At 35.8% G+C, this 15277-nt stretch overlaps 1 protein-coding gene across 1 annotated transcript in view; it reads left to right on the plus strand.

Moving 5' to 3' along the window:
* The window catches only part of ZNF804B (zinc finger protein 804B), a 482981-nt gene extending 469179 nt beyond the window's left edge, over positions 1 to 13802 (plus strand). The window contains exon 4 of the mRNA XM_070508038.1: positions 1581 to 13802. Within this exon, the coding sequence (XP_070364139.1) occupies positions 1581 to 5247 (3667 nt within the window). The 3' untranslated portion in view covers positions 5248 to 13802. The remainder of the gene's footprint in view (positions 1 to 1580) is intronic.
* Positions 13803 to 15277: the final 1475 nt, after the last annotated feature.

Consider the following 15277-nt stretch of genomic DNA (forward strand, 5'->3'; position numbering starts at 1 on the left):
GTGAAACTCTACTGCTCCTGAAGGTGGATTTTTTTCTTTCCAGAAGTAATTTCTGATTCTCCTATCTTAGTCAGGACTGACTCTCATTGTGGGGATTCTTTTTATCCAGTTTCCAGTTTTCCATCCAGAATAATTTTTCCAAAAATAGTTGTAACATAGTTGTGTTCATGGGGGGAGATGAATTCAGAGTCTGCCTACGCCACCATCTTGACAAGATCCTGGCCAAACAGTCTTAAATGATGGCACTAAGAAAGCATTTTTCAGACCAAGGGCTCAGAAAGCACTCCTCTCCATTAGAATTTAAGCTACATTTGGAAAACATCAGTTGTTTTAGTGGTCTATACTCAAGTAACAAAAGAGTGAATAAAAATGAAATAAAAATCTAAAATACAAAAAAGCAAGCAAACACACATCCAAGTATGTAGAAAAAGAAAAAAGAGAAGGAAAAGAAAGCCTGCTCAAAGCAACAGTCAGGTAAATGATGTGATTTGTATTCCCTTGCCCCCAGTAAGGCCTTGCTTTATAGTAGAGATTGTATTGGAAGAATGTTGAAGAGACAATTTTAATCTTAAGAGTTCCATCTCTTATGTGTTGTATTGCTATTTCTAGTTTTCTGATTGAATTACCAGTTAAGCTTATTAGAATGAATAATCTTTAAAAAAGTGTTAAAAGATTAAATATATATGCACAAAAGGTAGAAAGAAAATATTTCAATGAGTAAGAAGCAAAAGAAAAGATTTCAAAATAATTTAAGATATTGAGATGGCTTGTAAGTGTGTGTTACTTTATTATGAATTTATTATAATTACTCAAATTAGTGACAAGTCATAAGGAAAGAACTAACTACCGTATTTCTAAAGGAACCAAACATGAAGGAATTTTAAAACTAAGGAAATAAAAATTATAAAATGCTAGAACTTGTACGAAAAAGCAAATTAAAGATATATCTTTATAATATGGGTGCAACTTTTAATTTCACTTAATATCTTATTTAATGTGAAGGCACCAACTAGAAAATTGTTTGTGTGAAAATGTTAAATCTATATTCCAAAGAATTGATAGGTTCTGGAGAACCTATTTTGATGCAAATGTCATACTTTATTTTCTTTTGTAGCACTAGCATAAGATATTCGCCTTCTATTGCTTTTTGCTAATTTCAAAAGGATACACTTAAATGATGTACTTTAGAAATTGCCACTGTAAAACTTAGATACGCTGAGTTATATAGTCATGTGTCACTTAACCATGGAGATATGTTCTGAGAAATGCATCTTCAGGCGATTTTGTCATTGGGCGAACATCATGGAGTGTACTTACACAAACCTAGATGGTGTACCCTACTACACAGCTAGGCTATATGGCACTAATCTTATGTGACCACTGTTGTATATGTGGTGCATCCTTGACTGAAGCATTGTTATGTGATACATGACTGTATAAGCACAATGAAATGGTTATTACAGTAGACATAGTTCATAAATGGTAGCAGAATCCATCATAGAAACACTACAAAATGTTCACATGCAGATAAGATTTTAAATCTAATGTCTTAATCATTTAAATATTTATTGTATTTACAGTGTTTCTGGAATTGGACCTGCGTACAAAGCCCCCAGAATAGCCATAGAAAAGCAACTCCAGCAAGGAATCTTCCCAGTTAAGAATGGAAGGAAGGTTTCGTGCATGAAGAATGCTCTTCTCCTTAAAGGAAAGAATCTCTCCAGAGCCATTGCCGATAAACAGCGGTCCACCATGCCAAATCGACATGAGTTACAAACGGACAAACGTTATTTGTCTGGAAGTCGGGTACCACAAACATCTTCAGATCTCAGTAATGCAAATCACAGGACAGGAGTGTCATTTTCCTTTTCCAAAAAAGTGCATCTAAAATTAGAATCTTCAGCATCTGTTTTCAGTGAGACCACAGAAGAAATTCATGATTCTAAGTCACCCATCTATAAAACAAAAACTGCAGAGAAATGCAAGTGCCACAGGTTTGCAAATGAGGATACACACCTCACTAAGGAAAAAGACATAAACATCTCACCAAGCCATCTGGAAAGTGTTTTACACAATGCTTTCTCCATCAGCTCTCAACTTTTGCAAGACAAAAATGACTCTGTTGATGAAACTCTAGAAGATTCCACTGGCATTCATGCTTCATTCTCTAAATCTAACATTCCTCTTTCAGATGTGAATATTAATCCTTCCAGCAGAGAAAAAGGAACTAGAAATACATTGAAAAACAATTCAGAAAACTGCATTAATCACTCATGCCAAGCAAATGCTTTCTCCAGCCCACGAAACATTTACAAGCACAGTGATGCCAGGATATTTGAATGTCTGGATGACTTTCCATCACTAGAGCCAAGTGAGCAAAACAGTACAGTGCATCTGAATCCGAACTCCAGAATGGAGAAGACAGAAAAATCTTTAGATGAAACAGAAAGAGTTAGCAAAAACATGCAAAGGCTTATAAGAAAAGCATGTCCCCATGATGTAAAATCCAAACCATTGCCCTTTCTCCACGTACAAAGCAAGGATGGTCACACCACTCTCCAATGGCCTACAGAACTCCTGCTCTTTACAAAAACAGAGCCTTGTATCTCTTATGGCTGTAACCCATTATATTTTGATTTTAAGCTTTCTCGGAACACAAAGGATGATCATGATCCAGAGGACTTGAAAACAGAATTGATTAAGGTGCCGTCAGAAATGAAGACTACAGGAGAGAGCCAAGTCTCAGGTTTAATCAAAGACCAACAAAAATTGATCCAAGAAGATAATCAATCTCTGAAACCAAAGATGATGATAGCTAATCCAGATTGGGAAAATTTCCAGAGAAAATACAGTTTGGGCTACAATGATTCTGAGCCAAATACAAGGAAACATAATTTTACTGCAAGTGATTTGGAAATGAAAAATCCTGAAGTGCCTGCTTACCGTGATATCTCTCAAAAGAATTGTGTAGCAAACAATAATAATAGTGATAATGAACTTAAGGAACCTTCAAGGACCCATTGGCAAAGCTGCCAAAGGGTAGTTCTAAATAATGCAAATGAGGGCCTATCATTTTCACCTTGTATATCGAGGACTAAAACACATAAACAGATTCCCTGTGATCCTCATTCGGATCTTGAAGATGGAAATCAATTCACTTGGAGTTCTAGTCCTTATACAGTAAGGGGTCACAGTGACCATGGGAAGGACATCAGTGTAGTTTTGAATAGTAACCACGTCAGCATGACCAGCAGAGTTTCTGGATGTGGAAACCGAAGCTACAAGAGAATTTCTGGAACATTGTCTCTGAACAGACATTCTAGCCTTTCAGACACATCCCTCAGCAGCACATCCAGCCTGAGAAATACTTGCTCAAGTCATAGGTCCAGTGGTGATGGCAGAGGTCATTTGCTCTACTTTTGTAAAAGAGAACCCAGCTCAGTTGAAAGGCACAAACTGAAACGTCGGAAGCACAGCTGCCTCTGCTTGTCCAATGAGACAGCGCAGAGTGCCTGCCTGCGGTCCGGAGCGCACAGAGACGGGGCCTGTGAATTGCGGGAATCGGAATCGTTTAAAAATGAAAAACAATCAAAACGTAGATATGGTCACTGCAGAGAAAGATATAAACTGGGAAAAAATCAACAACAATGTTCGGGGCCCAAATCCAGGAGTATCACCCATTGTGATACTAGCTCACAGGTTTCCTGTGCTGGGAACAGCGCAAAACCATTTAATTGCCAGGGACCTCAGTACAGCAGATCAGATTCTTACTCAAGAGAAAGAATTTATTACTTAAATAAAAGTGAAAGAACTCAATGGTCTTTGAACAGCCCTCATGTTTGTGATCTGGGAAAAGTAAAACCCATGCGGTATAAATCTGAGAATATCAGCTGCCTTCTAAGGAACTGTTCCAGCCACCGTTCCGAAACCACAGGGTTGAACATTGCAGGAGAGAAGACCCCCCCGACAGCCAAAAGCCTTTTAGAAAGAGTACAAGCCAAGAAGTGTCAGGAACAATCAAGCAATTTGGAAGTCTCTTCAAACAGTTGTAAAAATAAATCAGAGGCTCATTCACAAATCCAATGCACAATTCAATTTATACCACCAGGCTGTAAGAGACCAGCATTGCCTTTGTCTGCAAAAATGCAGAACACAAATAAAAGAAGAAATTATAAAGGCAGTGTGGTTCAGAGAACAATTGAGAAAGGCAAAGTCAAAAGTTCACAGACAAATAATTTTACTGTTTTAGTAGACACTGATTGTGATAACCATCTTTCTAAAGGTATAATTCATGTAGTAGCTGAGTCTCAGTCACCAAACATGAAAAAGAACTCAACAACAAAAGAACAATCAGAACCTTTAATTGGTGAATTCCAACCTTTTATTCAAAACTGTGACCCAGAACTAAGTGATTTCCCTGGTGCTTTTCCATCTAATAGATATACTGGTGTTACTGATTCAACAGAGACCAAAGAGGAGCAAATAAATCTAGACTTAGAGGATGTAAGCATGCACATGAATCATGTAGAGGGGAATATAAACTCTTACTATGACAGAACTATGCAGAAACATGACAAGGTAGCAGATGAGTTAGAAGTATGTCATAAATCTTTCTCCCCCCCTATAATTCAACAGCCAATAACATTTTCTCCTGATGAAATAGATAAATATAAGCTCTTACAGCTACAAGCCCAGCAGCATATGCAGAAACAGCTCCTAGCAAAGCATCTTCGGGTTTTGCCTGCTACAGGGCCAACTGCCTTTTCTCCAGCCTCAGCTGTGCAGACAGTTCCAGTTCACCAGCACACTTCTCTCACCACCATCCACCACACGTTCTTGCAGCATTTTGCTGTTTCTGCTTCCATAAATTCCCATGGCAGTCACTTCCCTATAGCTCATCTACATCCTCTTTCACAGCCACATTTTGCTCCGTTCACATTTTCACCTCTGACTCCAGCCATCATCCCTGCACATCCCACTTTCTTGGCGGGTCATCCCCTGCATTTAGTCACCGCTGCCCCCTTCCACTCATCCCACATAACACTTCAGCCCTTGCCCCCTGCAGCATTTGTCCCTACATTGTTTGGCCCTCACTTAAACCCAGCCACAACTTCCATCATCCACTTGAATCCTTTACTTCAACCAGTGTTTCAAGGTCAAGATCTTTGCCATCATTCTTGCTCCAGTCAGATGCAACAGTTAAATGGAGTGAAAGAGGCCTTAAATGTGTCAGCACATTTGAACTAATAGCTGTTAAAGCCCCTCTGCTGGATAAATAAAACAAATTGTCACTACCTACAAAAATGATATATTTAGAGTGGTCTATCTATTGTAAGATTTAAAATATATGCCAGTTCAAAATGTGACCAACATCTAAATGTGAACTGAATTGCCAATATTGAAATAGGAGCATTTTAAGAATTTCTTTTAACTTGAAAAAATAATAGAGTGAATTTAAAATAATTTTATGAAAAAGTAGAGGAAAAAGTGTTAAAGATCTGTTTTAGATGAGTTCTCACATAATGTTACAAAATGTTACAGAAAACATTCAGGTAGATTATTAATATTACAAAGAAAATCATATGGAACATGATACCACATGTTCTAGGTGTTTGTTGAATGAGTGAATGAATGAATGAATGAATGCACATTTTGTTTTATTCATCAGATAATAATAAAAAGTCAGTGAAATGAACTAATTATTAATAGTAATTCTTATAGTTAACTATTGACTAAACTTTCAATCAATATAATCCATTTCAATCAATATGATCTATATTTTCATAGGAAATAAGAAATGGCAAGACATTTTCCAATTAATTCAGATCGAAAACTACTCTTCAATGAAAATCAATCTTCAAACAGATTGCATTGTTGAGTTTCTGTGAAAAATCGGGTTATCTTCCTTTCATACACATCTATGTCAAGATAATTTTGTTATTGTAAGAATCACCATCTAAAATTAAGAATGTTTAATTTTTGTATAAGAAATCATATATAAACTATCATTAGTCTTTGATAACACAAAACAAAAACCAAAATATATTCAGAATAACATTTGGAATACATTGGTCAATCTTTCAAATATTGCAGGGACTAAAATATTGTTTTCTTTATTCTTTTACTCAGAAATCTTACCGTGTTCAGCCAACATATGTGTAAGCGGGGAGGTAAAGTTTTGGAAATGTCACAATTTTTACATGACATTTACTGAGAAAATCTTATGGCATATTTGATGTGTTTTATTCAATTGTACTAGATATTTATAAAATATAGTGAATGATGATGAATAAAATCACCGTTCATGCAATTTTGCAAATGATTTTAAGCATTCTTTCAAAATGTTTTCTCGCCCACAGAAGTTGCATTTCTTACATCTGTATTTCTAAATGGCCTTCCAGTTAGGTTTATTATTTTGTATTTTTAAAATGAAAGAGAAACATGTATGACTGCATATTCTCCAAAAGCATGAGTTTAGAGAAAATCAAACTAAACAGAAATGGAGGTAATCAGTCATCCACCACTGTGTGTATGACGATGCAAACTCCTCTACCATTAAAAGATGAGAGGGGTGACTTTTTCAGCCTTGGCTTCACAAAGAAGAGAGCTATACTTCCTGAAGGCCTACTGTGCATCAAAAGAGTCAGGCTGAGCACTTGGCCCATATTATATCATTTAATATTCACAGCTGTATTTTGAGATCAGTATTATCATTCCTCTGTGCAGATGAGGAAAACGAAGTTGAAAGTTTAAATTCTTAACCGTTGGCAAACAGCAAGAAAGGACATCTTTGATGCTAGTGAGAGAGAGATGTAGAGAGAAAAAGAGAGAGAGAAGACAAAGTGAATTTGAAATTTTAATGTAAAGAAAAGACATAATTTCCTAGATGTCACCAGAACTTGTGGGATGGGAATTTTGAATGGGATATGGCAGTGAGAAAGTCTAGCTTATGTAAAATGAGTAGAAAAAAAAAAAAAAAGGCTTCAAATAGCAAGAGACTCTATACTTGCATGGAATGCCATAAATGTGATTATAGAAGAACATGGATAAACATTGATAGAATCTAAAAAAAGGGAAATAAGTGGAATATTTCCTATAAAAATAGAGGACAAATGGCCCACCACATCAAAAAAAGAAGGTAATGTGCATGACTATCCCTGAAAACAGATTATAAAGTTGGCGTAGAGCCAAGATGGAGTAATTATAGGAATTCACTAGAAGCATTATTATGAAAAAGACAATACCTGATTAAATTTATAGTCATCTCGGTGATAATTTAATCTCTCAGAAGGTTAGACCAGAGAACCTCTACTGGGTACTTAATTTTGACTAACAAGAACAGATTGATATGAATTGATGGTATGGAAATGACTATCCTGCATTATCAGTGATGAAATGTCCACTGGATATATTATCTTGGACTATGAGAAGACTTCACCATTTAAATAAAAGAACTTATCCTCTAGGGTGGGAAACTGCAAAAGGTGGCATCACATGAGGAAAGCTACAATTATAAAAGATTATAATGAGATGGGAAAATGTAGTCCTTTAAACTGAATGGGGAAAATGTAGTCCTGTATAAACTGAATGGGGAAAACATTCAAAGTAATCGTTAAAGTGCCATACATCCACAAATAGTAACACTAAAGCTATGGTCAAAATGAACAGAAAGTAGGCCAATTTTTTTTAATATCCAATTTATTGGGAAAATCAAAAGAAGTTCATCTTTTGGTTCTGTTCAGTGCTTACTGCTGGGGGCAAATGATTTAATGAAAAAGAAAATAGTGTTACCTAAATCTGATTTCATTTTACTTTCCCTATTAAGCAGAAAGTGCTTCAAAGTGGAAACTGTAGAAGCAACATGAGTAAGAAATTTGGAACACATAGGGAAAATTATTTCCTGGCCGCTTCAAATGAATTTACATCTTCACATTTAGAAGAATTTTACCATAGAGTATTAAAATTGCCTAATCATGACATTGCTTATCTTTGAGAAAACATGCAGAATGGAAGAGAATTTAGAACAAACATCTTTACTTTTATAAAGAGAGGAATACTGAATACAGATATTACTGACTTAAAAGTTAGCATATTTATAGATAAAGTTTTAAGTGGAATGTTTAATGAAAAGAAAGACACAATCGCTGGTAACACAAACAAGTATACTAAAAAATAGTACAAAAATAAAATAATTTTATTTCTCCTTTATCCACTTTGTTTTCTTTCTCATTCAAAAATATTTATTAAGGGCCATGTGCTAGGCAGTAATCTGATTGCTGGGGATATAATGATGATCAAAACTAACAAAAAATAATGCCAGAATGTAGTTTAATTCTAGTTGAGTCATGCAGACAAAAACCAAAATAGACAAATGAAATATATATACTGTCAGATGACGATAAATGCTATTGAGGAAAATAAATAGGGAAGGCAGATAAAGAGGCTCGGACTGGGGGTAGTGGGTAAAGTACAATTTCGTAATGCAGTCAGGGGAAGCTTCACTGTGAAAGTGACATTGCAGCAAAGACCTGAAGGAAGTGAGGGAGTGATCATTCTAGGCTTAAGAAGAGCAAGTTTCAACAACCTATTGTGTGTGCTTGCCATGCTCAAAAAATACTACAAGAATGCTGTGGGTGGGAAAGAATGTTTCAGGGAGAGAATTACAGGAAATATGGTCAGAGAAGTAATTGTGGAGCAAAATCATATAGGATCTTGTTGGCCATTATAATGACCAGCTTTTACTGTGAGATGAGAAGCTAGTGGATAATTTAGGCAGAGGAAAAAGATGATCTGTCTTAGATTTTACCAAGGTCACACACCTATTGCATTGTGTATAATCTCTAGGGGAGTAAATGTAGGAGTGGGGAGGCCAATTAGTAGATTGAAATGTTTCAGACAAAGAGAATGCAATGACTTGCTCAGTGACAGTCTAGTGGAAATGTTGAGAAGTGGTGAGACTCTGGATTTATTCTGAAAGTAGAGCTTAGAAAATGTGCTTCACCTTGGATGTAAGAGATGAGACAAAAAGAGGAATCAGAGATGACATAATAGTCTTTCACTAGCAACTAAAGTGTGGATTTACTGTTAACTGAAATAGAGAATGCTGCAATGAACAGGATAGGTGAGGAGGATCAGTTTAAATATTCTGTTTGAGATGCCTATTAAATGTTGAAGTGAAGATATTAGTTGGTAGCTGGAAATATGAGTCTGAAGTTTGAGTAGAGGTGTGAAAAGGACATATACTTTTGGGAATCATCAATGTATAGAAAATATTGGAAGCTATTAGCCTGGATAACATCATCAGGGATAGGCTAGGGTAGATAAAAGTTTCAGAGACTGAGCACTAGATCACTTTAGGAGTGGAAGTAAGAGAAGGAACCAAGAAATGAGACAGTGATAAAATTTCAAGTTATGTAGGAGCAAAATCAGGACAATGCGCGCCCTATAAGGCAAGCATAGAAAGTGATTCAAAGAAACGAGGGTGATCAATCCTGCTGAATTGTCACTGAGTCAAATAAGAAGAGGATAGAAAATTAAGTATTCCTTCACTTACATAGTGCTTGTTACCTTGATCAGAGACATTGTGATGGAGTGGTTGGTACAAAAGATAGTAAAATATGTGGGAAATTTTATAGAGACATTTTACGATTCTCATAATTATCCTTATGGGCAATAGTAAACACTGTGTGATGAATGTGTTATTTATAGCTAGTTAAACAAGTATACAGAAAGACTATTGAAACCTGGACTAATTTCAAATTGGAGGTAGGGTTGTAGAGACTGATTTTGAGGCTTTGTTCTGTACTCTGTTACAGTCAAACTGTCGTAAAACATGGACAAAATCATGGAAGACATTCTATCAAATAAGGGAAAAACACAAACCCAAGAAGACTAGCAAATGTAGTCAATGGTAAAATACATTGCGAAAAACATTCAAAAAGCATAAAAATGGGACACAATTTGAAAGGTGAAATTTAGCATGAATACATGTTAAATCCCACATTTGTTTTTAATTTAAAAAAATCTTATACACATAGATTGTAGGGGAGACAGAGTCTAACATCAGTTCATCAATAAATGGAGGGCTTAGTTGCTTACCAGCTCCATATGACCCAATGATGTGAAGAAGCTGGCGAAAAAGTTATGAAGCATTAGCTGGTGCTAAATGAATTATAGAGAGTTGGAAAAAAGATTTATTTTAGAACTTCGAAAAAATTATACCATTTGTGGAAAACTAAGTGTTCTTCTGGGACACAATTTAAGAGAGTTGTTGGCAAACTGAAGTGTGTCCATAAATGGCATGTTTCACTAATTAAAAGACCAGATCAATTTTATGTTTTTACACTCATGAATATCTTGAGTTCCATGAATTAACAAAAATTAAGTGAAAAAAAATTTCCATTTTCAAATGCTTCAGGGAAATGTTGGGTTAAATAGGTTTATTTCATTACTTGCATATCTCAGAACATTTGACAAGCAGTATCTACCAGACATTTCCAGGAGGGAGAGAGAATATATTAAATTTCCAAAAGAAATGATGACGGGGACATTTTTTTCCTGTGGACCATCTCATAGAATTAGTGTTCAGTAGGACAGAGTCTGGCAAATGCCACATGACGAATAAAGAAACTAATATGTGTATTCCAAAGAAAAGAACACTTGCTGAGGAAAGAAAAAGATGGGAATAAATTTCTAACTTTAAACATCTGATAGTAGCATGGAGCTGTGTGCTGTGGAAGATCATATTTATTCTCCTTAGGGCAGAGAGCGTAGATACTAGAGATAGGCAGATTTTGACTTAACATGAAGAAGACCTTGACAATTTGAGTTGCTTGTATAAAGCTGTAAAATCTCCATCACTGAAATAGTCAAGAAATTTTGCACATTTGGTTAAGCAAAAATCTTACGGATTTTCAGAATAGTTTCACTAGAAATTTTGCTTGTAATCAATGACATATCCAATTATCCTCTAGGATAATTTCCAAATTTCAGATGGTTGATTCGCAGGGCTTAGTTTTGGATTAACATTTTTCTTCTGACAATACTCAAAATGCCTTTCCTGCTGTGAAGAACGTTATGAGCCATCTTCTTACTTTGCCCAAATTAGTGAGTGTGAGCTCAAACATTTTATTTTATTTTACTTAAGTGAAACACACTCTAGGCGGAAATGAAATAGACTTCTAAATATACATTGAATTCTAAAATAGATCCTTTTTTTAAAAAATTGCCACTGTGATGGATTTATTTTCAGCATTGTTTCCTTCCACTTGCACAATTATTTAACGGTTGATTTTCAGCATTAAACTTCTTTTATGCCCCTTGTCTGGTATATATGGAGTAATTTTCTTTATGGGGTTACTCTTTCACACTTGGCTCATTGAGGCACGTTTCTGTATCTGCCAAACTATAAATACTCAATTAAAAACTGAAAATGTTTTAAGAAAGTCTGTAAAATCTTTACCCACATATGTACACACGCACACATATCTGTCTATGTATTTTTCTTAGGGATTAAGAACCAGTTCCCTATCAGATTGCTTCCCTGGATTCAGGATATGGTTAAACACAACAAATGCTTTGTAATAACTAGAAATTTGGGAAAGTTCATCTTCTTAATTATTCCCTGCCAAATTCAGCAAGAAAAAATACAATAGGATTTAAAGAGTGTATTTCATTATTCTGTATGAGTTTACCTTTATATATGCTATGTTATCAAATATAGTAAATGACTAGAATAGAATACGGGGAATAATTTGGAAAGTTCCCAGTTCCCAAGGTGTTTTTCTTAGGCAGACATTTCACAGAATGATCTCTTGAAATTTTTAGTTCACTTACAGAAAATGGATTTGACGGTGACTCTTTTTCTTCAGTTTCTGCCAGGACTTAATGGAGTCTCCCTGTTATCTCTGAATAGGGATATATTCAAAGAAACTAATCCTAGAAAGCTTTCCCATTAAATGGAATATTTAATCAGCAAAATCACTCAAGATAATTTTTCCGGATCTGGCTACCTCCTCAGTGCATGAAGTTGTTGCTTACTTACTAAGTTCCCAATGATGGCAGCAACACAGTTTCTGAATCTTACCATAATACTTTCAGGCTGATCGAAAACACCACACATCTCAAGTATTTGGAGCTATAATTGGAGATATGGAGATTACCTTCCCCTTCACAGTACCACTTGGTCTCCCAGTGTTCTAGATATATACGAATGCGACGCCCAGATGCCCTCCTCAGGCTGTGTGGAGAGTTCACTGCCTCCTTATTAGTGAAATAACATTGCTGACCACCTCAAACTAGTGGCACACATCTCAATTTTCTCTAAAAATTTCCCCACAAGTTTTCAGAAAGAGAGTTAAACGTTCTGAAGAAAACTATGTACATATCAGATCCAGTTTTCTAAAAGCACAATTGAAAGAACCCAAATCTCACACATTAGCATGTACAGCTAACGTACTTAGGAGCAAAATTGACCTAGCGCTTGTCTCTGGCCTGGCGGAACTCATGGAAAGGTTTAATTTTGATTCTTTAAGTAGTGAACTCCTAAAGGGAAATGTGTTCTCATTGGAAAATAGAAACATTATTGAAGAAGCAAGTGGGTGACCACTTCCACGCGGCAGTCAGGGAAACAGTTTCCTCCCCTTTGTGTCTCAGACTGAAACTACTGCAACAAGAAGGGAGTTTCCTACTAAAATACGAGTTTTCCTGCCAATAAACCTGGGTCTAGAGGATTTTCAAAGGTTATCATTTCATTCCAGCAAAAATATTATCCACTTCTTCTACTAGGTAGACATTTAAAGATGATTGTCGTATTGCTTTGGATTAAGCTATATTAAAATGGAAGCAGTGGCTAAGTCGGTTAGGTTTAGAATAAGCCAATATTAGAGAGATAAGCCAAAGGATCTTTTAAAAATTTTTTTTGTCCATTTTATGAAGCTTTGTATCGGAGGCAGAGCTCTCAATCCACTTTCTTAATTCCCTTCTCAAAGTCACTGCCTGCTTTGGCACCCCACCACCTTTCTTAAATAGGAAGAGCAAGAGCAAGGGCATCTTGGTGGAAACATAAATCAGGCTAACTGGAAATATACAAAATAAGCGTGTATGTATTCTTTTTATGTTGTAAGTGTGTATTGTTAATGGATATACTTTTTAGTCTTTAGTTGTAGACCTTGATCTTTGTTCAAAATAGTGTTTTTCAAAATATATTCACATATTAAAACAATCAACTTCAAGAATAGATTTCTTTTCCATGATGCTAAATTGTCAGTTCCTTCTATTTGTGAGAAATTATAAAATAGTTGACAATGTAAATTGGTTATAGAGCTGTTTAAAACAAATTCCCACCTTACTCAATTCTATTTAAAGTATTTACTTTGCAATTAAACTGGATGATAGTCTGGCAATATGATACATAATCCAATAATTTTCTTTTGTTTTCTCTGTACAAAATGTTTTTTTTTTAATCATACTGTGGCTAAGTAAATTGCACTATTGTACATGCAAAGCAGCTATTTTAGGTTATTCAATAAATTACTAGGACTGTAGTTCAATGCAATAATATTTTTTTTCAATAAAAAGCTTAATGGCATAAGAGTGTTAGTCAGATATTTCTAACAAAAAGCATACCAAAATATAAGAGCAAAATCAAAAGCAAAATGGTATGGACATATTCTGCATTTTACACTGCTGAATTTAACATGCACTTAACATTTTATTTATTACTGTATATATTTATATTATATATTTAAAGGCTGGAATTTCTTAGCCTATTTCTTAAAATTTTAATGTTGTAAAATAAAGTTGTTTCCTCAAACTGAAAATAAATATCAGTTTAAAATTCTACAGATGTATTCTTTGTTGAAACTTAAATGTATACTATGTGAAGTCCTTCTGTTTCTATTCGTTTGCTTAAAAAACTGTGATCTAACACTTTGTAATGATCTAACAATGCTCCACCAACAGTTTCCAGAAGGTATTCTTTAATTTATAATATAATATAGACATGGTGGCATTCTGCACATTTATAATAATTTTAATGTAAACTCTGAAAATACGTAACAACTAATAACCCCAACAAGCTGCTATTCTCCGAAGGACTCAATTTACTAGGAAATCTCTCTCTCTTTTTTTTTTTTTTTTTTTTTTTTGAGGAACATTAGTCCTGAGCTAACAACGTCTGCTTCCAATCCTCCTCTTTTTGCTGAGGAAGACTGGCCCTGAGCTAACATCCGTGCCCATCTTCCTCCACTTTATATGTGGGGTGCCTGCCACAGCATGGCTTGCCAAGCAGTGCTTTGTCCGCACCCGGGATCCGCACCAGCCAGCGAACCCCGGGCTGCCGAAGCAGAATGGTCGATCTTAATTGCTATGCCACCAGGCCGGCCCCAGGAAATCTCTTTAATCAAGCATGACTAATGGTGTGGGACTATGACTTGAGATTCCACTTACCTGTCACTCCTCCCTTTATTTTCTTTATCTCTGCACTCCCCAAGACAACAGTACAAACCCTCATCTGCTGGATTTTAGTATGATATAATCTGGAAAATCTCAGACCACATGTTCCTAAACATGACCGATAGATGCTCTGTTGTTCTTGACTCACATCTATCCTTGTTCTTCTCTTTACCTTCCAATAAGTTTTAACCAAGTCCAAAAGCTCCTCGCTTCTGCATTTTAATCGGATTCCCTTTCACCATGTGTGCATTAATGGAACAGGACACTGCTGGGTACTCTAACTCAGCGGTCGACTCCAAGCTTTCAGTGGAGAAATGTTTCCAATGCCAATCATCTGCCTCTCTAGACTTCTCCCCTAGAGTCTCTATTTCTATGTTGGACTCTTTAATAGAACCCTGATAAGTAATCAAGAAGTACCTTTCACACAACACATACACACATACAAACGTGCACACGCACACGTGCACACATACATTGACTGTTGGTGCAGTTATTACAGAAACTCTCATTTCTTAATTAATTAGTTAAATTGTTACCATTTATTGATTACGTACTATGGGTCAGACACTGTTCGGCTCATGCCCTTCGCACTAGCTATATTCCTGGGTTCTGTCTGAGAAGGAAACTAAGTTTCTCTCGAAAATGAAAGGAGATATTACTACCTACACTGAGACATGGAAGCAAATCGCGACGTATGGTCTGTATCCTCAATGCCTGCGCCTCCATAATGTGTGAGTCTTCTGCCAGATCTGAGCTTTGTTTAACTCCTGTATCATCTTTGGCTCATCCTGGAAATTATTTTTTTCCAAGATTGGCCCTGAGC

Source organism: Equus asinus, chromosome 1, assembly GCF_041296235.1.
Source record: "Equus asinus isolate D_3611 breed Donkey chromosome 1, EquAss-T2T_v2, whole genome shotgun sequence".
NCBI lineage: Eukaryota > Metazoa > Chordata > Mammalia > Perissodactyla > Equidae > Equus > Equus asinus.